A 24,668-nucleotide genomic window follows, 5' to 3' on the forward strand; every position below is an offset into this window, starting at 1 on the left:
TTTCTCTTTGTTCCCTGGAGACAGATATGTAACACCCCTCCCCTCCAACAAACTTCCTACTTTTCCTCCTCCTCTGTCCTTAGGGCTAGGGGGGGAGGTAGACACTCTCCTTATTTATCTGCACAGCCAAAGGTCTGAAAACTCTGTGTTCCCACTGTGCCAGTCAGAAAAATAAAATTTGAGCAATACTAAGATGGAAAAAACTATTCTTGATGAACTTAGTTCAATGGGGTCTTCTCAGCTTTTACACCACTAAGCTTTCCTATGTTCTACTGAAGTTATTTTAAGGATCTTGTGCTAGATCCTGTTGGGGAGAGTAGTGATTTGGAGGGGTTTGTTTTCTTGTGAACTTTGTTCTAACTGCCATGAGCCAGGTGGAATTCCTACTGCACTGCTGGACTATAAATCTGTTACTTGGTCCAATGAGTATTTTAGAGAAAAGGTTAAAAGTACTAAATTTATACCAGTTTATTCCAAGAACTGCATTCCACAATTGCACTGTGCTGAATTGTGAGAGTGATACTTTTTTCCCCTAGGCAAAATGCAAAACTAAGATAAAAGATTCTGAAACCTCTAAGTCCAATAAGTGAAAAGAAATCCTTTCTGCTACAAAACTGACCATAGGATTTCTGTACAGATTTCTGCCTGTGAATAATTGGATTATATAAAAAATACATATATAAACAACTGGTTTATAAAGTGTAGTCTGGATAGGCAAAGCAAAGAGCAGAGCAACATGGAGAAGCATTATAATGCCTTTTAATTTTTAACCTGTATTTTCAGATAAAGTTTGTCATCAGTTGTTCTATTAACTTTAGGAATTTTTGAACCTATTACCAAATCCAATTGCTTTAGGCCTAGGAATAAGAGCTGTAAACTCCTATTGAAAGTTACTTGGTGTCTGCCTAGAGGAGAGAGGTGCTCAGAGCATGCAGAGGGTGCAGGGGTTTGGATAGCACAGCCTGTGTGCCTGTGTTTGGCTGCTGCTGCCTCTTCAGGAAGCACAAGCCCAGCTGGAGCAGGGACCACCTGAGAGGTGTCCTGGCCTGCAGGTGCCAGAGGGGAGGCAGCAGAAAGGGTTGGAAGGAATGATGGCATTGGCCTGGAACTGGAGCTACACACAGAGGGGCAGGAGAGGAGGATCTGGGAAGGACAGGAACAGAATGTGGGACAGGGTTTACAAGGAGAGCCAGAGACACAGGAGTTGTGTGGGAAGAGGTTGGAGGTGTCCATCTGTGGTCACTGCCAGGTCCTGCCCTGCACCTTGCTGTGTCCTTGTACCCAAATGTGGTCTCTCAGCTGTGTCTAGACTCTCTTTAATGACTGCCTGAGCAGCACAAAGCAGGAATGTCCTAAACATGTCTTTTCTTTCACATTTAGTGGAGCAAAGTTCAGTTTGCTGGCATACACCACTCTGGGGCTGGAAAGTGCTGAGGACAATTTCAGGACCCACAACCTTACCATTACAGGAAATGGTAAGTACATGTGGTATCAATTTAAGGAAATAAAAAACCAGTAACATTTTGCATTAAAGTCTTGTAAACTAAAGAGCTTAAAGAGATTATTTTTCTTGATACTCAATATAGAACAACTTTAATAAAATATTTAACGGCTCTAAACCAGGCATCTGTACACAGCTGAATAAACTAAAAGTTGAGTAAAATTTCAAGTCCAGATGAAAACTTAATTCCTTTGGGAGTTTCTTCTGTCATTTGCATCTCCATCTTATGTGAGTTGGAGTTATATACAAATTATTTCCCCTTCCTCACAATCAAGGAAGGGTATCAGAATGAAGAACAGCTTGTTTCTCTGTAGTCAGAAGGAAAAAGAAAAATTGCTTCATTTTGGTGAGATTGTTTGAGGCCCAGATTTAACACAGGATGTAAGAGTGTGTGTGCTTGCAGTCTGTGCTGCCTGCTGTCCTTCAGCTTGGGGGCAGCACGAGTTGGGAGCAGCCAGCCTGGATGCTGGCACTGTGGGACTGGTTCTGCTGCAGCTGATGGTGGTGTTCTCACTTTTTGGTACTTTGTCCATTATTTTCTGCAAGGATAGCCCCTCCCAAAAGCCATCCTCCAATTGTTAACTTGAGGCATGGGACTCTCACTGTTGCTTCTGGGAATTTAAATCATTTACTGGGGTAAACTTGACCTCAGAGGGAATTTCCTTCTTTACATTTCAGTAATTCTGAATAAGTACAGATTTGAAGATTTATGGGGTATTTTTTTCTTGAAGTGTTGGATGAATAATTCTGAGTACCTTTGATATTTGTAAGCCTTTCTTTATTAGTACTTTATAACTTTCTTCTTGAAGTTCCTTTTTCTGACATTTATTTACATAATTTAGTCTGGTGAGGAAGGACATACCTGGATATTTTGGTTCATTACAAGCATTTCCAAACCTTGACCAAAGACAGTCATTGTGGAACATTGCATTACCTATTTCTAATTACAGAAGAGAAGGGCTATTGCACAGTGGAGCTGAGTGATTCCAATTCATTAGGAACTCCTTGGAACCCTAAATGCTCCTCTAGTGCTGAAGGCAAAAGTAGATACAAATTCCTTATTGAAGCCACCTGAGGCAAAGTGCTCATGTATGAAGGTAGCTGTGTGCCACAATGGGATGGTCTCAGGATCACACGAGATGAGAGCCCACTTACCTTTCAAAGAGTTTCTAGCTCTGAAATGAGCCTCATTTTATGTAAGAACAACTCTTTTTTGCAGAGCAATATTGCCATTTTTACTTGAAATTATTTTGGAATTTACTAATTTTTTCAATTAAAAAATATTTCCTGAAGACTAACAATCAGTTTTAATCTAATCCCACAGGATTAAATCTCGTTCCTTAAAATATGAAAATATGCTTATTTAGACTCAGGATCTTAATGCAAAAACAGCTGTAGAAAGCTAAACTATATGTTCAGGGCAGGTTTTCAGACCTGGGTCTTTGTCTCTTTTGCCTTTTTCTTTCCCCCAGAGGAATCCTCTTTTTGGCTGCCCCTGTATGGGAACATGTGCTGCCGTTTACTTGTGCAGCCCTCCTGCATGGCCAGGGATATGATGGCAGGATTTCTAAATCAGCAGGTAAGGAGCCCTTGCTTGTGTTTGCATCCTGGCTGTTAAAAGCTGTCACTAAGAGTCAACTGTGAGAACATTTGCTGTTACCTGAAGTGGTGTGTGGAGAACTGTTGTTCTTTACCTGTTCTGCCTAGAGCAAGGGGAAAACTCTCTCACAGCCACATTCACAAAGGTGCCTTCAGTGGCTGAGCATGGAGAAATCAATGTTTCCTTGGCATGAGTGACATAGGCTGTTAGTAAAGATCAAGTCAAACTCTTGTTTCAGAGTTGGTTTGCAGTGGTACTTGATGGCATCAGTCCTAGAGATCCCATGGCTCTCATCCTTGTACAAAGCCCTTGTTGTGCTGCCACAAGAGCTCTGTCCCAGCATGGTGAATCAGGCTGCTGAACAGAGCCACATCTAAACTCATCCCTTCAGAAATGATTCATGTGAACTCACTTCACTTCTCTATTTAGGTTTGTTGCACAACTAGGCAAATGAGAAGGTGATAGTGGAGGGCCAGAGGGTCTGGGTCATTTGTCAGGAGTGCTGAATTACAGGCTTTAAACTGGTTGTGAAACTGTTATGGTTTTATGAAAGCTGTTCAGAAAATTCATTTGAGGAAGTGGAAATTCTAGACAAATGTCTTTGCTTGACATTTGTTGAATGTACTGTGTATTTCCAAAGTGAAATACTCTTTTTATTTCTATTACTGTGCAATTGCTGTAGCTAATAAAGGTGCTTTCTTTTTTTTACACTAGACACCAGATCTAGATTTCATTCTGTGCTAACCAGCAGATTCTGTATTATTAGTGTCACATGGCAAGTCTGTGAAAACTGTAAAACACCAGAAGACATTTAAAGTACTGCTAACATTTCAGATATCAGTGATTGGAATGTTCTGTAACAGAAAGTCTTTGTTGTAGGAATGAATTTGGTGAGGCCAAGGTTTGATCACTCAGGGCTGGTCTGTGTGCACCTTGCAATATTGGTTGTGTTTTAGGTTTATGTTTGGCAATTTCTCACTACTTCTTCCCCTTAGCAAATGGTAGGAGGCCTGACAAGCTGGAGGAGGCTGTACTGTGTACTGAGAGGTGGCAAACTCCTTTGTTATTACTCACCAGAAGAAATTGAGGCTAAAGTGGAGCCAGCATTGACAGTTTCCATCAACAAGGTAAAATTGGTTGTATGGGGATTTTTTGTTTGTTTTGTTGATTAAACAAAATCAAATGGGGGGTGTGATTAAAATAAATTTTATTATTTTGGGGGATGTTCTTTTTAGTTTAAGAAATGTGCAGTCATTTGGGCCCTAACTGCTGGTATGCAGAGTGCTTTATAGGTAGAATGAGGGTGGGATGTACTTCAGTGAAATTTGCAGTCCCCCAGCAGGAGCATAACATTCCTTAGCTGTGGATGTAAATTCCTTCTATTGCATTAGACTGGTTAGCACAGAGGCAAAAAGGAGGGTGTTTTTCTATAGGAAAAGTAATAACCTTTTATATCACAGCTCTACAAGACAGCCCTTGGAAATGTATTGCTTACAATCCCCCAGCAATGCTTTGGTCGAATTTTGTCCTCAGCAAGGTGGCATTCCAACAAAAGCTTTTTTGTTGTTACGTGTTATTTGGCCACAGTCTTAATGAGAAGGAGAAATGGAAAATTTTTCAAAATATTTTAGTGCCTTAAAATAAGCTGCTTTTCTTAATGCTGGTTTTGTCCAGAGCATAATAACTTTGGAAATGCTGTTCTCTAGGATGATATTATTGCTGTTGTTCATGCTCTGATTGAAAAACCTGAGTTTGAAATGTAATTTGAAAACGTTGCTTACTATTTGGCCAAAGAAGCAGTAATTGACCTGCAGTAATATTTAAATTAGTAATGTTATGGGAAGGACCTTGCAGAATGGCAAAGTCCATTAGAGGGAACAGATGCTTTCCACAAGTGGCTGTGGGCAGGCACCAAGGGTTACTGTCCCATAAGGATGGGCAGGGGAGTTCAGTGTTTGCAGTGCCATGGCTGATGTCACAGAGGGAGCAGACCCATCTGGGAGCTGTGTTGAGCACAGGCTGCTCTGGGTTCAGGCCACAGGCTGCAGGCCCAGGCAGGGCTGGGGGCTCCAGGCAGGGCAGCTGGGGCAGCAGGAGCCTCACCCTGTTTGCCTCTCCCCAGTTCTTACCCCGCTCATTTCATGGCTGCACAAAGCCTGGGTGGTGGCAGCACGGGCTCAGCCCTGGCTGGGGACATGTGGGGGCATGGGGTGACAAAGAATGATCCTTACAGCAGCAGAATCAGCTCTGGGTGCCTTCAGGGTTCCTGCAGAGGTGACTGTGTTCTTGTTCAGAGTGACACTGCTATGGAACCCAAACATTTAAATGGGTTGGAACAATGTGACCTGTTTGTGCTAGGATGGTTTTTTTAATTGCTAAGATTTAAATTGATTCCTTAAATAAAGTTACCTGTTCTTCTAGTGTTATTTTTTCCTCCAACTGTTAATACATTTACATTAAATAAATATTTATACTGTGATATGTATTTAAGTAGGTTTACTTCTTCAGTCACTTTCAATTTCACTAAGTCAGCCTCTGCCACAAATCTGTTTTCCAGCTGTTCACAGTATCAGTTAAGAAATGGTAAACTTTAATAAATTATAGAATGACTAAATAATTCTAAAACATGACAGGAATATTTTTTAAAATTATCTAGGAATATTTTTTAAAATTATCTATCAGGTTGCCTCATGTCTTTCCTTGGGGTTCTCTGTTTTAGTCTAAATCCTGATTTTGCTTTTCCTTGTAAAGTAACCATATTGTACTAAGATATTTTGCTCCTTCAAATAACCTCTGCACCTAGAACCTAAAATCCAGCTTGATAAGCCTTTGCTGAGAGATTGCCCTTATGTTTGCAGGGTGTCCTTAAAGCTAACTTGTAAAAGGTACATGATTTATGTGTCTTACCATTTTACAAAAATATCAGGCTGCTGGAGAATGACTGTGAATCCTCCTTCAATGGAAATAAAAAAAAAAAATGCTATTGAAAACATATTTGGATCCTTTACTACTTAAACAGTTTCTGTTGAAAATAACTTAATGCCTGCAGATGTTTTCTGATTCCTTTGTTATGAAATTTCTCTTAGGGATTAAATGGAAGCAGACTAATCGTATGGGCTTGTCTGCTACATGTTGTTAAAGAAATTTCACACAGCAATTTCAAAGTGAAAGTTGAGACTGAACATCAACTCTAGACATTCTAACTAAAATCTCTTTGGGTTGCATATGTGGCATTTTCATTTGTAATGTGAAGTTGATCCTTTACATGTAATTTAAAGATACTTTCTGAGAAGTAATGAAATCATCTGGATTTATGAGAAATTCTCTGAAAAATGTTCACACCAATAGCTGTATTTGCAATTCCCTTTGAATTGAGACTTGAAGAAGCCATTAAGACCAGCAAAGTCATTACTTCAGCTTTAGATGACTTCACTGCTACTGCTGTTGAGCAAGAATGGTTCTGCAGTTCCTATTATGCAAGTGCTACTGTTATTGTTCCAGCTAAATGTGATTATAACATATTATATTGCACAACTAAGTAGGAAAAGAGAAATGATATTTTCTGTAGCAAAGAAAATTTACTGGAATCCAATTTGAAGAAATATCCTTTATAGGCCAGTTCCTGATTTTTTTTCAAGTTTTCTTTAATTTGAAATGAAAAATAAAGGCCTTGCCTACACGTGAAAGCTTATTAAATTGGTGCATGTTCCAGCAGTTCATGTTACTTGCTCAGTGTTTGGAATACATAATCTACTGTGTTTGGTTCATAGATTATAGAACTTTTTTTGTGCCATGGGTGCCTGAAGCTGTAGGGGTTCTGGGATCTTGCTTCAAATTGCTGTAGTCCCACGGTTTCCTTCCTGGCATGTTTTGCCCATGCAGTCCTGGGGCTCTCTTGTGCCCCTGCTGATGGCTGAGGAGTGAGGGTTTGCAGGCTCAGGCTCATGGGAGCACTGCTGACCAGTGCAGCAGGAGCAGAGGCACTACATCAATTACCTTGAATGACAGTCCTTGGTGGTACAGCTGTTGTGGCCAGGTCAGGTACAGGACTTTGTTGGGAAATGTGGTGATGGTTGCAGCAGTGTAACTTCAAGGGAACCATCCATATTTCTAGGGAAGCAGGGAGTTCACCCTTGGGCTGGAGCAGAGGAATATGGATGTCAGTTCTGGACCATGTGAGCTTTTAGGGAGCCAGCAGCATGAGCAATATTCACTGTTGGGGAACTCCAGCACAGGGAAATGAGATAAGCCCTGAAAATATCTGTATTCTCTGTGGTAAGGACTTTGTCCCACTGGTTGGCTTAGGAAAAGCCTTCATGGCTGTGAAAATACACTGGAAAAGCACAGGCTAGTTGAGTACCTCCCAATGTCTGGTGTCTCATATCCCAGTGCTCAGTTTAGTCTTGCAGTTGCTTGAAACAGGTTGTGGATGCAGGCAGGGGAAGCAGGTGGAACACCCAGATCCTTGTACCACACGTGCTCAAACTGAGCAGTTTGAAAGCTGCTTTATTGGCTCACTGCTGCTTCACAAAATGTTTGCTGGTCATGTATTGCTATCTCCTTTTCCATGCTTCCAGCTGCTGCATTGCTCCCAAGAACAATGGCACAGACATCCTGATATTGCTTATCCATGTCATACTGACCAGCCAGGGGCCAAGAGGATGTCACATTAGTACAAGCTCACCAAACAAGGAAGGGACAAAATATTAACTGATAGACTGAATTTGGTCTTCTGCATAAATGCGTTTGAAAGACATAATTTGAAATGTAACCATTTTCCCCTACTTGATTAAAAAAATTCATGGAAATTATTAATATTACAACAGAAAACAATGCCTGTACAGGTTATACTTGCTTCCAGTGTTGTACTGAATTTCAGTTTGTTTTATTTTTTTTGTACTAAAAACATGAAGAGAGTTTGTTATATGTGATTTGATTTGTTTAACCTTAAAATAGATACACAGACCTTGGTCTCTAGGTTATTCAATGTTTTTAAGAACTGTGATTTGTTCTGATGTCTTAAAATGGTCTTTATAACCAGTGCTTTTTAGTGTGTCAGGAATGGCTTATCGAGAAAATGTTGTACTTCAGCAGTAAAAAAGTTCTCTCTGTGTCTTCTTGTTGGCTTAAAATACAAGCTTTCCAGAGAGGTATTATCAGGCAAAGAGATTTTATTTGTGGGGAGAAATATAGAGTAAGGTTGGTATTTACAAATACCATCTATTTTTCCCTTTGAGTCTTTCCCCATCTTCAAAGAAACAATCTTTTGCATAAAGAATATAAAACTGGCTTCAGCCTCCCCAGAAGAGTCACTTGAGTTCAAGATTCAAGTGTTTTCCTGTTGCCATCCACTGATTGTTCTGCTCTTTACAATTGCTACAGCAGAGCTGGTTCAGTTTTTTTATAAGACTGGGAAAGATATTATTACAACATGGTAAATTAAAACACTTTTTGTTGTGTTTTTTTTGGGGTGGTTTTTCTGCTTGTTTTGTTTTGTTTTTAATAGCTTTTTGTTGGTTTGGGTTTTGCTTTTATGAAGTGGAACTGGGCATGTCGTGTAATTCACCCAAGGCTGACAAATTCATCAGCCCATTGCTGCAATGGCGTCTCGTACGACTGCTGAAATATTCAAGCATCAGATAAAGATTGCTGCTTGAGGATTCATCTCCTTTGAATAATACCACAGTTGTGGGATAAAACCTGCAGCAAACATCATTAAATAAACTTGTGTGTATGGTATGCTTGAAGTTCTTACCTGTCAAATGTTAATCTATTTGATTTCATTTTTTGCTGGTATCTATGGTTACCTGAGTTAATGGGATATAGAGCACTGATGGATGAATTACTTCATCTCCTATTTTTAGACAGAAGAATTTAAATGAACATATCCATCAGATATGCTACAAGCAGTTGTTGGTATTTCAAATGGTTACTTCAGTAATGCATTTAAAATCTGGGGAATGGTCTGTAGAGTAACTTTTGTTTTTCTGAGGATCGGAACTAGGCTTATCCCCATGGGATCCCGTGCGTAAACGTAATTTCTGTAGATGTATGTTTAATGTCTTTAGCAGATGTTTGACATTTGCTTGAGTTGTGTAGAAGGGAACTGGTTGTTCCATCCTCCTTGATTTTGAGGAGCCACCTTTGTGGTCAGGTTCCCTGTCCATCCAGACAGGAGATGTTTGAACACAGCCCTAGCTGTGACTGTTGGCCTCCTTCAAATCCTGGGCACTGCCCGTGCCAGGAGTGCCCCGGGGTGGCAGGGGGCAGTGCAGGCTCCTGCTGGGTGTTGGGTGTCCTCATGTCCTGCTGGGCACAGGGCTGCCCTGGCACCAGAGCTCACCACTCTGCTCTCCTGGCTGTGCCACAAATCCTCTGAGGAGCAGTGCTGTAATGGGCTGCTGCTTCTCCAGTCAGCTCAAGTTGCTCGTGCAAAGACATTCCCAGGGCTTCTCATTTGCTTCTACAAATAAAGTGATTTAGTTGTTTTAATTTGCTCATCGTGTTGTGAGGAGCAGCAATGTTGACCAGTTGCCTTCTGGAATTCTTTTAGTTGTGTTTAGCTAAACTTAAAGCTTTTAGCATTTTTCACACACACAAAAATCACTGAGTTAGGGATAAGTGGTTTGTTGTTTTTTTTTTGAATTGTAGTAATGCCATAATAAAGAAAGTAAATACTCTGAAAATACCACTGGATCTAGTCTAGAGCAATTGAACTATGTTCCTGAACAGAAGGAAAAATCTTAACAGTGCTGCTGTGTAATATGAGAGCTTTTCTAACTCTAGCTGGAGATATATATATATATATCCAAGTCTAAAAAGACTTGTGCTATACTTCTTGGATATATATATATACACACACACATTAAATTATTTCTATGAAGCTTTTTCTAATTAAGTTAAAACTAAAATGTCTATTTTAAAATGGGAAATATTTTTTTTTCTATTAGAGCAAAATCTTATTCTAGTAAAACTGTAGGGGTTACTGCTACAAATGCCCCTTTAAAGATGGCCTAGGTAAGTTTCTTTTTAATTTCCCCGCTCTATTGTATTACCCTGAATGTCCTGCTGCACTAAGATGAACATTAAAAGGATACAAGTTTCCAATGCAGTGGGTAAACAATGGCCCACAGAAGTGCAGTAGCAGGTGCAAATGGTGGCTGTAATAATGTGCTTGTCCATCTGAATCGTTTGGGGAAAAGGAGCTGCTTGCTGTTATTGTAGATTATTCACTAAACTGCTGTGGACAAGAGTGAGCACTGTGAGGTGAGCTGGTGAGGGTAGAGAGAAGGGGAACACAGAATTACAGTACATTCTGTGATTCAGACTGAACTGTAGTAATTGTGCTTTATTCCCTTATTTTTCATGCTTTATGATAAAACAATTTTATAATCAGTTCCTGACATTGGTTGTTTTTTTTTCAATTGTTATTAATCTGAAGTAGACAAAAAAGCAAATTCTGCCTTCCTTACACTGTCACTGGCCCTAAGCTGATGGCAGTGTGTAGCAGTAAGTCACCAGCACAGTTTGTTGTTCCTAGGAAACCAGGATTCGAGCTGTGGATAAGGACTCCAGCAGAAGAGCCAATAACTTCTCTGTTATCAACCCCGTGGCTGGAGAGGGTGTGACGCAACGTTTTGCTGCTGACAGTAGGGATGAACTCCATCAGTGGATGGAGGCTTTCTGGCAGCACTTTTATGATCTGAGTAAGTAAGCAGTGCTGGCAGCGTGCCCTCCGAATGGGGCATTATGTAACATCAAAGAGATCTTTGAGCAATTTGATTTGCAGTTGCCTCATAAGCCTTTGTTTGCAGCAACGAGAAGAAATATGTTCTCTGGGATAATGCTGGGTGGTGGTCGAAGTCGTTGGAAGGCAAATATTTGACTAAACCAAAGTCCATGTGTTCTTGCAGGAAATCAGAGGCAGAGTATGTCCATCAATCTCAAAAAACTTGTTCTCTCAGCAGTGTTCTTGATAATGTTCTTAAAGACTGATAAATTCTCACCATCTCTTCCTCCTTCCCACTGTAGTGGGAGGAGTCCACCTCTGCCAGTGCTGTGCTGCTTTGGTGAGATCCTGCAGTATCAAACCTGGGTGTGGAAGCCTCAGTGCCAGGTGGGGAGGATGCTGGAATCGTGTGGGGCCTTGGCTGGGATGTGGATTCAGCCAGCTCTTGGAAGCAGTCATGAGTAAACTTGGGGTCTCCTTGCTTAGCAATGTTATGGATGAATTAAATTGCAATTTGTTATAACAGGGATTGCTTGATTCTGTTGTAGTTCAAAGGTTTTGGCAGCTCTCATCACATGGGAATATGCTCACCCAGCCACACTCCATCCAGCTGGGCAAATACACACTGCTTACCTGGCTCTGGTAAAAGCTGCACCTCAGCCTTTGCAACAGGTGTTAAAGGGTTAACCTGAGCCTTTGGCAAACCTCTGCAACAGCCCTGATCTTACATGGCAGAGGGAACTCATTTATTGTGTGAAATATTATTGAAATTGTATATTGTGCTCCTTGTTTATCACCAAATCTTTATTATAAAAACTACATAGATTAATTTGCCTGTGTCTTTTTTCTCTGCTTTCTGCTTGACTCACAGATTTACTGAGAGTAGAGACTGTCAGCTTTTGTGCTGCCATTGACAAAGTACAGTTGCTTCCTGATAGGCATTTTTATCAGGTCAGAAAACAAAACCAGGTCAATTAATGAAATATCAGTCTTTAGTCAGAGACAACACCAATCAAATAATTGAACTGAGGCTGTAGAAACTCAAGAGTCATAGTTGTATTTCCAGTCATTTTTAACTTTGATTTACAATGAGAAAAAGCACTATCAATTAAAGAAACACACCAAGCAAAAACTAGGGCATCCTCTTTAAATTATCTGTAGAGTAGGGTAAAAGATCTACTTCTTATTCATTATAGATAGAATACTACCCACAGAATTTTTTGAGACATTTTCTTTAGATTCAGAAAAAAATGGGTCACTTGGCATTTAAATGCCTTTTTTCTTCCCTGGTTCTAAAATTCTCTTAAAATTAATGTGCTCAGAAAACTTGGAATGATTGGTATGAACAAAGTAATTTTACTGTGTCTTGTTTTCCTTAAGGTCAAAATCTATTAATAGAAAAAGAGATTTCCTTGTCTGCTAAGGGATAAAAGGCAAGTTATCCTCTATTAAAAACAGAATGTTCCTTTGCCATGACATTGTAACATTGCTGTATAACATCCAGCTTGCAGGATATTGGAGGTTGTTCCTGATAACTTGATGAAGCTTCCCAAACCTTAATTTTTTTTTTCTTTTTTTTTTCCCCTTGGATTTATACTGTTTGGGGATTTGAAGGCAAATTATGATCTTTAACCATCATAGTCTAACAGTAATGCTGGGATGCTTAAATTCCATCTAGGATCCTGAGCATTCCTGCTAAACAAAAGTAAATTCTCACTGTTTAGTATTACTTTGGAGATAGTTTCCTGACACAACCTAACAACTTCCATTTTTTTTCCAGGCTGATGTGTTTAAGTTCCAGTCATTGTTCTCTTTTCTCTCTCAGGCCAGTGGAAGCATTGTTGTGAGGAACTTATGAAAATTGAGATTATGTCACCACGGAAACCACCTTTGTTCTTGACAAAGGAAGCGACCTCCGTCTACCATGATATGAGTAAGTGGGATTTGCCTTTTCAAGTTGCAGAGTAACAGAAACAACATTGTCTGAATTCAGATGGCTTCTGGTGGTGGTGGTGAAACACTGAGTTTTTCAAGGACAATTCAGACAATGAAAGAGCAACATAACTGCATACCAAGGAGTTGATATTAAATCTGAATTTGTAATAGTGCAAATAATGAATACATTTTTATACCTTGAGCTAAAAAATCTGCAGTCTGCCCTGAACACACTCCAAACAGCTGTCACTAGAAATAAACACTCATGCTAGGAGTAGTATACAGCTCAGGAAATGTAAAGGTAAAATAGTCCAGCTTGCAAACCAATTGCATGAAATTAATCTGCCGTTCTTACAGCTATTTGAAGGCTCACCCAGCATAACTTACCTAATTTTTTGGTCTTTGGCAATGATGTTGAAAAATATGCTTGGAAAATCTAGCTAGAGCATATCTGGGACCTGTATTTTTGCAGAGAAAAATGGTATGCAGCAGGATTTTTTTAAATAGTTTTGTTACAGAAGTAATATTTACAGACTAGAAAAAGTAGGTCACTTTGTTTTACTGGATCCCATGCAGTATTGACTGAGAAACACTGTACAACTCTAAATGCCTGACTGCTTGCTGCTTGGGATGGAGCTGTGATGATGCTCAGAATGCCATGTGGGTCACTGAGTTACCATGCATCAGAGCACTGAACAGTCAGGTTTTATCTAAGCTGTGAATGCAGAGCAGAAATGCAGTAAATGAACCACACAGAAGCTTTACATGGTAGCATAATTCCAGGGATACACATGTACCTCAGTGAGGAGCAGAACACAAACTCCATTTCACTCTTAACACACCATTTTTTTCCTGGATTATATATAGTTTTTGTAGCACCCTGTACCCAGCACTGGTGAGGCACCTCAAATCCTGTGCTCAGCTATGGGCCCCTCACTACAAGAAAGACATTGAGGGGTTGGAGAAGGACAATGGAGCTGGGGAAGGGTCTGGAGCACACAGGAGATGAGGAGGGCCTGAGGGAGCTGGGGGTGTTCAGCCTGAAGAAGAGGAGGCTCAAGGGGAACCTTATGGCTCTCTACAAGTACCTGGAAGGTGATTGGAGCAGGAGTGATAGGACAAGAGGAAACAACCTCCAGTTGGCCCAGGGGAGGTTTAAATTGGATATTAGGAAGAATTTCTTCCCAGAAAGGGTTATCAAGCAGAGGCACGGGCTGCAGTGGTGGGGACACCATTTTGGAGGTATTTGAAAGACAGATGTGCAGATGTGGTGCTTAGGGACATGGGTTGGTGGTGGACTTGGCAGGGTTAACAGCTGGACTTGGTGACCTTGAAAGGCCTTTTCCAACCCACACTGTGCTGTGACTCTATTGAAAATCAGGTATTGCTGCTGTTTGAGGCTGGTACTACTGCAGTATACATGGAAAACTCAGTAAGAAGAATAAGAAATTGAGCAAGGCAGTCCTGAGGCACATAGAGAAAAATGATATATGTAAAGATGTCCCATTTTCTACAGGCTGGCAGCACAGGACTATTTAGTCAGACGTTCATGGGCCTCCTGTGAAACAAAATTTTCCAAGCACTGTACAACAAAATGTATTTAATAACTAATACATACAGGTTTCCCTGTAGTACTTTATTTTTTCTTTTACTTGGAAAGAAACATCAGTGCCTACCCTGCTGCCTCAATGCCAGCTGTCACAAAAATAATTCCTTCCTGTCACCTCAGTTCTCTCTTTGATAGCATATGTAACATTTTCCATTTCATCCATTAATACTCTTAGTTCAGACTTAGTGAGACAGTTAATACAGGTTTGTCTTCTGAGTAGTAATAAGAAAATAGATAGAAGTAAAATCATTGGTGGTGTTTTAATCTGGGTTAATTGCTGTCCCTTAAAATTACAGGCATTGATTCTCCAGTGAAACCTGAGGGCTTAGCTGATATCATACATAGGAAAATTGAAGAGAGTGATGGTGAGTTCCTTCTTGGCCAGCAGAAAGAGCCTGCATCTGCCCTGTGGGCGTCACTCTTTGATGGATCTCATGAGATGACTGTTCACAAAAACACACATCCGGACCCCAAAAGAGATACTACCAGTCCAAATGACAGCAGAGGAAAGAAAAGAAGAGCTCCACCTCCACCCTCTGATAAGTCACCCTACAGGGCAGAAGCCCAGGTGAACACAGAGCAGCTGGGCAAGGAAAACTGGGGGAAGCCTGACCACACACCTGCCTTTGAGTCAGTGTTAGCTACGAAGATGCAGCAGCTGCAAACCCCCATTGCTCCCCCTTGCAAAATTGGCCTTTGTGGGAAAAGTGGTTTAGCTGGCCTGGGGAATCCTGTTTCTCTGCTGAGCAAGACCAAGTCTGAAACCAAACCAGTCCCAACCCCTAGACATAAAGGCATCACAGAAATACTAGACCCCAGGTCCTGGCTGCATCCATAGGCATCGTATTTAGCTTAGAGGAGTCTTTGGAATTTAAAGTTTCTCAGCCTTCTCCTAATACCCTTCATTAAAAGTAGATTTTAGCATTTAGCTCAAGTGTTTCCTGTGAGCCAGGGCATTACTGCTAGCTGCAGTCTCAGCTGTATTCATTAGTGCTCTATCTGAATAATTGCACTAGAATGGGGGGGTGTTTCTCTGTCTGGAGTAACGGTGCTATTTCTGAAAACAATAGTTCAGTACTTTCCTCTTGAAAAACCACAGTGTTCAGGGTAAGCTCAGCTGTCCCCACAGCAGGGATGTTCCCAGTGCCTTCTACCAGTCCCTCAGCTTAGCCCATCCACAGCTCCTCAGACTACTCAAGTGGGAATTCACACATATTCAGCACAGATCTTGCAAAGCTGATTTTCTTGGGCTCCATGCTTGCTGCATCCTCTCCATGCCTTGCTGTTTAGGAAACACTGCCTATATGGTAATCGAGTATGAAAAGCTTTTGTGCTGTTCTGAATGGCTCTGTAACTCCATACAAATTTCTGAGGCAGTTCCCTCAATTTAGTGTGGGATTTCCCAAGTTCCTGCTGGTTCATGTGCAATTGGAATGGACCAGAATTATCTGTCTATGAGCAAGGATATGATCCATCACTGCTGGTTTATTTTGGGCTAAGACAAGCATTCAAAAGCAGTTGCTTGGGTATGTGCTCATCTTAGGGTTGTTTTTCCTGACAAATGTGGGTCTGTACCACAGCTCTCCTTTGTGGAGCCTCTCAGCTGTTCCTGCTGGGGAGCTGGTTTGTGAACAGGCAGTGACACTGGTAACAGGGCTTTGCACCACTTGTTCCTTCTGCAATAGCACAGAATAAGCACTTCAGGTGAAGATCCCGAACTCTGAGATTCTTTCATCAGACTGTTCACTTCTGTTTCACTTCTATAAGTATGGGTTGTTAGGGTTCCTGTGGCACCTCAAAAGCATCTACTGTATAAGAAAGAGCTGTGTTCTCTTGGATCCACAGCTTGAATACCCAGCCATTTCCTTGGTTGGTGCATTTGTCTCAGATGCTGGAACTTATCCAAGGGCAAAGGTCTGCTTGCAGTTCTCCCTCTGCAGACTTGGTGCTCAGACCTGTGTTGAGAGGGTCATATCAGTGACTGTATACATACAGTTCAATATTTATCATTTTTTTCCCCCAAAATGTGGATGGCTCTGGGAGCTTTACCATTTCTCCACGAGATACTGTGGGCATGGTTGTTTTATTTTATTTCATTTTTTGTCTTCAGCTACGCTCTTGGCTCCACAGTTGTAAAGGTATCTGCTGAATTCCCTCAGTAGTTCATTTGGGATGGGGTTGAGAGGCAGGTTTCATTTACAATTCCTTTTGCAGGATTAGAGCCCTTTGTTCTAGAATGTCCTTGTTCATTCTTCATTTAATCACGTTCCATTTTCCCTCTGAAACAACCATAATCATTCTTACAATAAATCATGCTGTTACTTAAGTGGATGGTTTGTGAATGGCTTATAAATAGGAACAGAAAAAACTGAAGAAAAACTACATGATTATGTAAATCAGACAGTCAAGTAAGTGGACTGTGCAACTCTGAACAAGAAATGGGAAAAATTGGGAGGGGGGAACGAATATTTTCCAAAATGCAGCTGCAGTTTATTTAGCTTAAAATCTAGCCTTAAATGGTTCTGTGCTCAGAAAGAAAAAAACGCATTTTCTTGGAAACCCCCTTTAATTTTGTAGCTATATTTTTAAAAAATCTCATAAATATATAAGGATAGAAGGCACCATAATGAGGATTTATTTTTACATTCAACAGACCATTGAATTTCAACAAGCTGTTTCTCTATTAAATTCAGTGGCTTTGTTTTGAACTGAACATAGGTGTTTTAACAAGGCATTTAATATTAATTTGAAGTCTTCAAGTGATGAGAATTCACTCATACCTCCTGTTGCAACACTTAATTACCCCAGGTACATTCTTCACTTGATTTTCTATTTGCATTTCTAGCTCCACCTTAAGTTATTTTGGTCTTTTTATGCATTTGATTGCTTATATTGATCTCTGTAGTATCAGCTTTTCTAATTGCCTGTGTGTAGTTATAAATCATGATTATGTCCCTTTTAACCTTTTCTCTGATGAGACTGAATTCCTTAACTTTCCTATGGCACCGGATGTTACCCAAGACTAATTAATCTTCACATTCCCTGGATTTCTCATGTACAGAAGTATTTGTAAGGGTGACATCTGCATTAGATGCCACATGTCAATAGTGATCCATCAGGACTGTACAGAGCCATAATGTGATCCTCTTGCTCTGATGAATATCTCCCTCTCTCTTCTCAAGAATTGCATCATCTTTTCTTTTTCTTTTTCTTTTTTTTTTTTTTTTTTTTTTTTTTTTTTTTTTTTTTTTTTTTTTTTTTTTTTTTTTTTTTTTTTGTGGAAGCGTTGCCTTGGATGCTGACTGTTATGGACCAATTCCTCTTCAGAGTCTTTCTCAAGAATGTGGTACATCATCCTCTTATTATCTTACCTTATATTTTCTTGGAAATACAGATAGTATTTTACCAGCATTAATATACTGCTCATGAAGTGATCCAGATTGCTCTGTGTCAGTGACCCGTCCTCATTCTTTACTACTCCAGCAGTCTGCATGTCCTTTGCAAATCTATTGCAAGTGATTTTTACAGTTTATTCCAGATCATTGATTTTTAAAATTGAATGCAAGGTAAGGTTTGTAGAGAGAGGTGATAAGTTTTTATTACATCAGTGACGTGGGAAGGGGGTGGGGAAAGCAAACAGGCAGGCCATTGAATTTCTGTCCTTTTTATTCCAGAGCTTTTAAAACTTTCAGTAAGATGGCAAACAGCTAAATTTCTTGCTGAATCCCTATTAATAGTGTATCTTGACATTATTATTGTGATATTTTAAAGAAAATTACATGTTCATCTTTTTTTCAAAAAGTTACTCAGGGTTCTTGTGGGTAACACCTCAGTGCAGGTGTCTTTGCAAGCCAAGCTTAACATATCTAAGAGTAAAATGCAACCTGTTGCTCAAGACCTATTCTCCATGAAGCTGTGTTGATGTTTTATATCTATCCTTAAATTAGACTCATGTGGGCCAGTTCATGATATTGCAGTGACCACCACTAAGCAAACAAGGGCATTCATTATTCTGTCCATCTGCTTCAGAACTACATAATCCCTGTTATGAAGAAAGAGTTGATTCAGGTTTTAGTGTTTATTGTTACTTTGCCTTCTTTCCCCTGCCCTGTTCTGTGTTGCCATTAGTGCCTTTGCATCTTCTGTGAAGCAAGTTGGTTTAACCAATAAAACCTGCAGGCTCCCAGGAAACACAGGAGAATGTAATGTTCCACCATCTTAGCAGCTGCATTCACTGAGGATGCTTTAATTGCATGGCTCACAATATCAGGGATCAGAACCCAGAAGTCATTTGGCTGATTCCTGCTGGCATGAGGCTTGGAGGACCTGTGGCTGCTCCCAGCCCTTGTGTCCCATTCCCCTGGTTCACATTTGTGTAGGCAAGCTGGAATGCTGTCACCTGGCTGGGAAGTGCATTGAGAAACACTTCTGCCAGGGTGAATGGCTCCAACAATCCAGTGTAGCACAGGGAGGACGCTGGTGGCACCTGCTGAACCACACGTGGAATTTCAGACTTCTCTGAGGAACGTGTCAGGCCTGCTCTGGAAGCTGTACCTGCTTGTTCTCTGCTGGGATTAATTAATGCTGCTTAAAGGAGAATTGAGTGATTGGATGCAGTCTTGAAGTGGGGGAGACAGAAGTCAGCCTGAACTATTCTTTTAGGAAGTACAACTTGAAATTAATTGCTAGTTCAAACTTGAATATAAATTTCACAGAACATGAACTTCTGAAATATTGACTGAACAAAGCCTTAACTTATTAACTTTTTATATTTACCTGATGTCTTCAGCTGTTCACTTGGTGTTGGAATGGTAGACGGTACTTTCTGGGTTACATTTTTACTAGAACTGTGGGGTTTTTTCCCGTGGTAATAATACTCATAGTTATTTTATGGTGGCTTGTACGTATTTGAAAATACTGTCATAGTATTCAGAGTTGATTTCTAATTAATGCAAACTGCCTTAATAGAAAAATGGAAATTTGGACACTAATGTATTGTGAAATGTTAGAACAGAAATCTTCTTATTTTGCTGCTAGCATATTGTATTTCTGTTAAAATATGCAAGTAAAATTAAAAACATTTCTAGAATAAAAGGTTTTTGGTGTAATTTCTTTCAATCTGGAACTACATTAAGCTTTACTCCAGTGTATAAGCCACGGGTGATGGCTGCTGTAAAATGAGAGTTCAGGAGTGGCTCCTTTTCCCTTGGGCCTGCCATCAATGTACCCCTGTGGGCTCATACTGACAACAGCAAACAGTGTCAGCCTCAGGTTTCTGCCCTGCATGAAGGGAGGAAAAGCCAAACTGGCTTTAATCAGTTAAATCAGTGCTCCCTGCCATTCACTGAGTCCAACAGACACCACCCTGAGTGAGCAGGTGAAGTCAGAAATGTTATGAGATGCACTCTTTTCCACAAATGTGCCAAAACAAAATACCCTGGTTTAGCTTTCATCTTACATCTCTCACAGTCACGGAGGAAAAGATGCCATGGCACAGATTTACATCTTGCTCTCTGCCTTGTAAGGTGGCTTCATAAATAAGCCACTGACATCCATTGATTAATTAATTAATCCATCCATTAATTGTTTTCCTTTCCCAGGCACCCTTGTGCTGAAGGGGAGCTCTTACCCACCTCACCAGCTAGAGCTCAGTGTGACACTGCTAATTTAGAGCTAACTGAGCTGCTCAAGTAAAGTGTTCTTTTGACCCAGTTATAAAATTACTGTAATAAATGCAAAAGGAATTGCTAGACATTTTAATTTTGGAATAAGAGTCCATGAAAAAAACCAAGTGGGATTGACAATTGCAAGGCAGGACAGTGCAGCTGAGTGATTTAATGAAAATTGTGCTGCAGCTAAAGCTGCTGCAGTTTGCTTTAAGCAATCATGGGAATATGGTATGATGCTCTCTTCATATAACCATTAGCAAATGGTTAAACTGCAATTGTTCCATATATGTTTTATATACTCACAAAAACCCCAGTTTGTGAGACATCAAAATAAATGGCTTTTTATGAGGAAAGAACAATCTTTCATGATTTTTATATCAAGATAGCTTTCTAAATGTTTTTTATGTACATCCCAAAGGGAGAAAATTTATACTAACTAGTGAAGTGTCTTTTATTCTGTTACAGTATTTCTTCACATTTCTATAAACTTCTTGCAAAACAGCTACAAAAAGACATTATTTATAATGTACCTTGTTTCACCTGAAGGGTTTTTTGCAGCTCTTGGCCGGTGTTTGGTAGTGATACAGGAATGCTTGCAGAAGAGTCATTTCATCCACAGCCTCTTCCCAGCCCTTAGTAATTACAGGCTTTTTAATATGCAGACGTGGGAAGCCTTTTAGTCTGTCAAAGTTTCACTTTATGTCTCTGTCTGGACATGAATTCAGAGTGGCAGTTGAAAGTAAAAAATTGTATTCTTTAATTTACTTAAATTTTGGCATCACTGCTGTCTTGTAGCACTTGCAGCTTGATGATATGCCACAAGAGTTTTCTTTCCAAGCTTTAAAATTTGTGTATTTTCTTTTGCTAAGAAGGAAAGGGTCAGCAAGTGTTCATCACATTCCTTTTTCCATCACTGACTATAAAAGTGGTTCCAAATACAAATATCATTGATTAAGTTTTATCACCCTAAAGGAAAATGGTCCCACTCTTTTCCATCTTTGTTTGGATTATATTTTCCATTTTCTAATTAGTGTCTATTTCAAAATCCCACATGTATTTTGATGATATCTTTCTTGAGCTGGGTGCCCAGAGCTGAACACGCACTACTTGCTCAGGGGCACTCTTGATTTACAAGAACAGAATATGTTCATTAATATTGCCTCCATTTTAGCTACTCATTGTGCATTAGCAAGAACCAAATCAAAATATTTCCATCACTCTGTGGCCAGAATGGTGTGTGCCTAAATAAAGATGTAACTTAGGCAAGGGAAGATCTCAGTGCTGTTCTAGTGAGCTTAACATCTCACCAATTTCTCAATAGCAGGAAAAATTGTTATAACTGTGTGGCTGGCACGAGTGAGCTGCTTTGTCCTCACAGCATTTTTTTTCAGATGGCAGCAGCTGCTTTACTTTCTTTGGTTTTGAGTGGTCATTACTCCTCAATCCAATGTCTGTACAAAAGGCTTGAGAGCTTTTGAAATAAACTGAGAGCAATTTAAGTGACCTTCCCTTGACGTGGATGGATCAGCTGGAGTGTCAGCTGCCAAAGCACTGAGCTGACAGATTCTTAGCCTGTATATTTGGCTGGTAAGAAAACAGAGAGCCTGTGGCAGCTTTGCCTTTCTTCTGAATCCAGACCTAGGGACTGGATGTAGAGGATGAGAATGCTCCTCATGGCTGTAGCTTTATCACACAGCATGGGACACCTGACGTGGGGCAGACCAGCTCTTCAAGCATGGAAAAAACTTTGCTCAGAATCAGTAAGAGTCTTAAATTTTACTAACTAAATGGAAAGCCTTTTATTAAGGACAGATCCTAATAATGGTATTCAACACATGGCTTCAGGTCAAACTGGATTTAATATACCGTGCCTTTTATATATCAGGATTTTTCTATTATTTTAATAAGAGTTCATTTGTGTGTCTAATAATACATCACATTTTACTCATGACCTCATTAGGAAGATTCTTAAACATTTGCTTGATCATTATCCTAAAGAAGGATAAAGGTCTGCTGTCTTGGGAACACCTCAGGTTTAACCCAGCTCGTGCAATGGCCACTTCAGCCTGCAGCCTGATGTACACTTTTCTGTTCATTCATTTAAAATATTGTATAATTCCTTGGCAAGTAAAGTTAGTGATTTCTAAGCATTAATATGTAACCTGCTATTTACATTTTTTGTAATTATAAACCAGAACACATGAGTCTTCAGCTACTCCACGGCTTACTAGAATGATTAATACAAGCTTCAGCAACAACTTGTTTACTTGCTTCTTTCTACATTTCCTTTGGCAGGGCAACTTCTGTCAACCATATCTGCAAAATAAAAAAAAAAAACACCAAAAAACAAAACAGGAAAAAAAAAACAGAAAAGGGAAAAGGAAAAGATAGAGCCAATTATTTAGTTAGGCTCTATCTGTTCCATGTTGAAGCATTAAAGAGAGCCAAGGGACTGCTGCAAAAACAATTATTAGAATCAGGGTATATATAAGTGTATAAATTCAATTTGGGCTCTCACTGATTTTAAACACGAGTCAAGGGAGGGGCCACAGTTCCTCTGCCCCTCACTTTTAAAGATGATCCATTGTGACAGAAGTTTCCATCACACTTTTTGAGGCATTAGGCCTTAGGGGTGTTTGGTTTGGCAAATAGTGCCATGTTCATGACTGACTTCAATACCACCATCCTCACAGACCCTCTGAACTTGGGGCACAAACTTGGGGAAAAGAATTCTATTTCTTCCCATTGCTAGAGAGATGATGCTAGCAAACTCTCAGCAACTTTTAATGTAAGCAGTTTGGAAAAGCTGACTGTGTTACTACTTGGATGTGACCAAAAAAAGCCCAATCAGGATGTTTTCTGAGAAGCCACCTGGGCAACTTTTTCAGCTTTTTATAGTGACATAATATTCAGAGAAAATATTGTTTAGTCCTTGTTCTTCATTTTTGAAGCCCTTTGCTATAGAGAATTTTGAATCTTTAAGCTCTCCTTCCCTTTCCAGGGTCACTGTAGGAATTAGTCTTATCTGGCAGAAACATATTTCATCTCAGCTGACTTGCAAAGCACACAAGGCCACAGCAGCTGAGAGAAGGAAGCATGGCTTGGGACTGGCCAGTGTGCTGCAGGCTGTGACTTGTCCATGGAGCAGAGGTTGGGACTGTCTCACGTGAGACACTGGTCCTCCTCATGCTGATAAAGGAGCAGCAGTCACAAAGGAGCTGGAGAGACCAGAAACCCCTTTCCAGTCCATGCCTTCAGTGCCTTCATCATGCTTTATCAGCAATCCCACAGTGCTCTAGTCCCAACAAAGTAACTCAAACTGTCCTGATGCCCTCTGGGACATTTGTCAGGAGTGAATGGCATTTCCAGCATCAAGGTGCACCAAGACAATTTTGCCCAGCCAGGTCCAGAGCTGAGATCCCCACATGCCTTGTTCTGCTTTTTACCCACTCCAGTACAATTTCCCATTGGGAGAAGGTTCTAAAGTGCTTTATAATCATTAAACTTCACAGTACCCTTTGGGTTAATTATTTGTATGGCAGGAGAAGTCATCCACAGAGGTTACACATATGAGATATCTGTGTCAGCCTTTATAGACCTGATTGTGCTCAGGTTTTTGGGCACATTTAGCAGCATCCTGATCCTACAATCAAATTATGTGTAGAAGTTGTGGTTTTGATAAACTAAACATAAAAGAACAAACAAGCAAATGAGCTTTTCTACAGCCTCCTCCTCCTCTGAGTGCAGTGTTTCAAGGTCCTCATGGAGCTCTCCCTGGAGCAGGGCTGCAGCTCACCAAGCCTCAGTCCCTCCTGGCACTCTCATTCATGCATTCTGTCAAACAACATTTTCTTTGATTTTTTATCAAGATCTTCTTGACTGAGATCTTCAAAGCAATTAATTCAGTGCTCCATGATTGCAGCTGCTGAATAATTGTTTGTTAGAGCATTTTCTTTCCCAGGCAAGAGATGTAAAGTAGTTGCTCCCCTCAATAAACAAGTTGTCAAATGTGATTAGTTAATGGACCTGTAATCATGCGATAGCATAAAGGTAAGGATATGGTAAGTGTGATGTGAAAATGCAGATTTAAATTAAAGCTATAGGGGAACATTTTCCCATAGGAACTCTTCCTATCAATGCTGAAATAGACAATTTACTATTCACAATGATTAACTGCAGATCATTAATTAAAGAAAACAAGAGATTAGTCGTCAAGCACTTCAAATTAAAGATGCATTGCTTGTTTGAGTTACTTTTAGGTCTGGCCAGGAGAGCAGGTCAGTGCCCAGGACCCCATGGCTGAGCCAGCCTTCCCACATAAACTGGCATGAAGAAGTAAAAGCCTGTTAAAATTAAGGTCAAAAATGTACCAGCCAGTATTGAGCTCTCAGAGCCTGAAATGTGATCCTAGGCTCCTATTGACCAGCCCTGTCATTTGCCACAGTGTTTCTGGTCAGACACATTAGGAGGCAGAAATGGAGAACCCAGGCTTGTGGGGAAGAGGGAATGTCATTTTTTGGCAAGTGAATGCTAAATTCCAACTTAAATGCAGTTACAGAGAGAATGTATTATAGCTAAAAAAAATCTAATTAGCTCATTTTTATCTCTAAATAATAAATCCATCC

General features: G+C 40.2%; 1 protein-coding gene across 4 annotated transcripts in view; it reads left to right on the forward strand.

The window, feature by feature from the left end:
- The window catches only part of RTKN2 (rhotekin 2), a 48,966-nt gene extending 31,347 nt beyond the window's left edge, over positions 1–17,619 (forward strand). For all 4 annotated transcript variants that reach the window (XM_058029654.1, XM_058029656.1, XM_058029655.1 and 1 more), the window contains 6 exons: positions 1,381–1,475; positions 2,974–3,080; positions 4,097–4,228; positions 10,642–10,807; positions 12,656–12,763; positions 14,671–17,619. In XM_058029654.1, coding sequence (XP_057885637.1) covers positions 1,381–1,475; positions 2,974–3,080; positions 4,097–4,228; positions 10,642–10,807; positions 12,656–12,763; positions 14,671–15,212 — 1,150 coding nt within the window. In that variant the 3' untranslated portion in view covers positions 15,213–17,619. The remainder of the gene's footprint in view (positions 1–1,380; positions 1,476–2,973; positions 3,081–4,096; positions 4,229–10,641; positions 10,808–12,655; positions 12,764–14,670) is intronic.
- Positions 17,620–24,668: the final 7,049 nt, after the last annotated feature.

Source organism: Melospiza georgiana, chromosome 8, assembly GCF_028018845.1.
Source record: "Melospiza georgiana isolate bMelGeo1 chromosome 8, bMelGeo1.pri, whole genome shotgun sequence".
In the NCBI taxonomy this organism is placed as follows: Eukaryota; Metazoa; Chordata; class Aves; order Passeriformes; family Passerellidae; genus Melospiza; species Melospiza georgiana.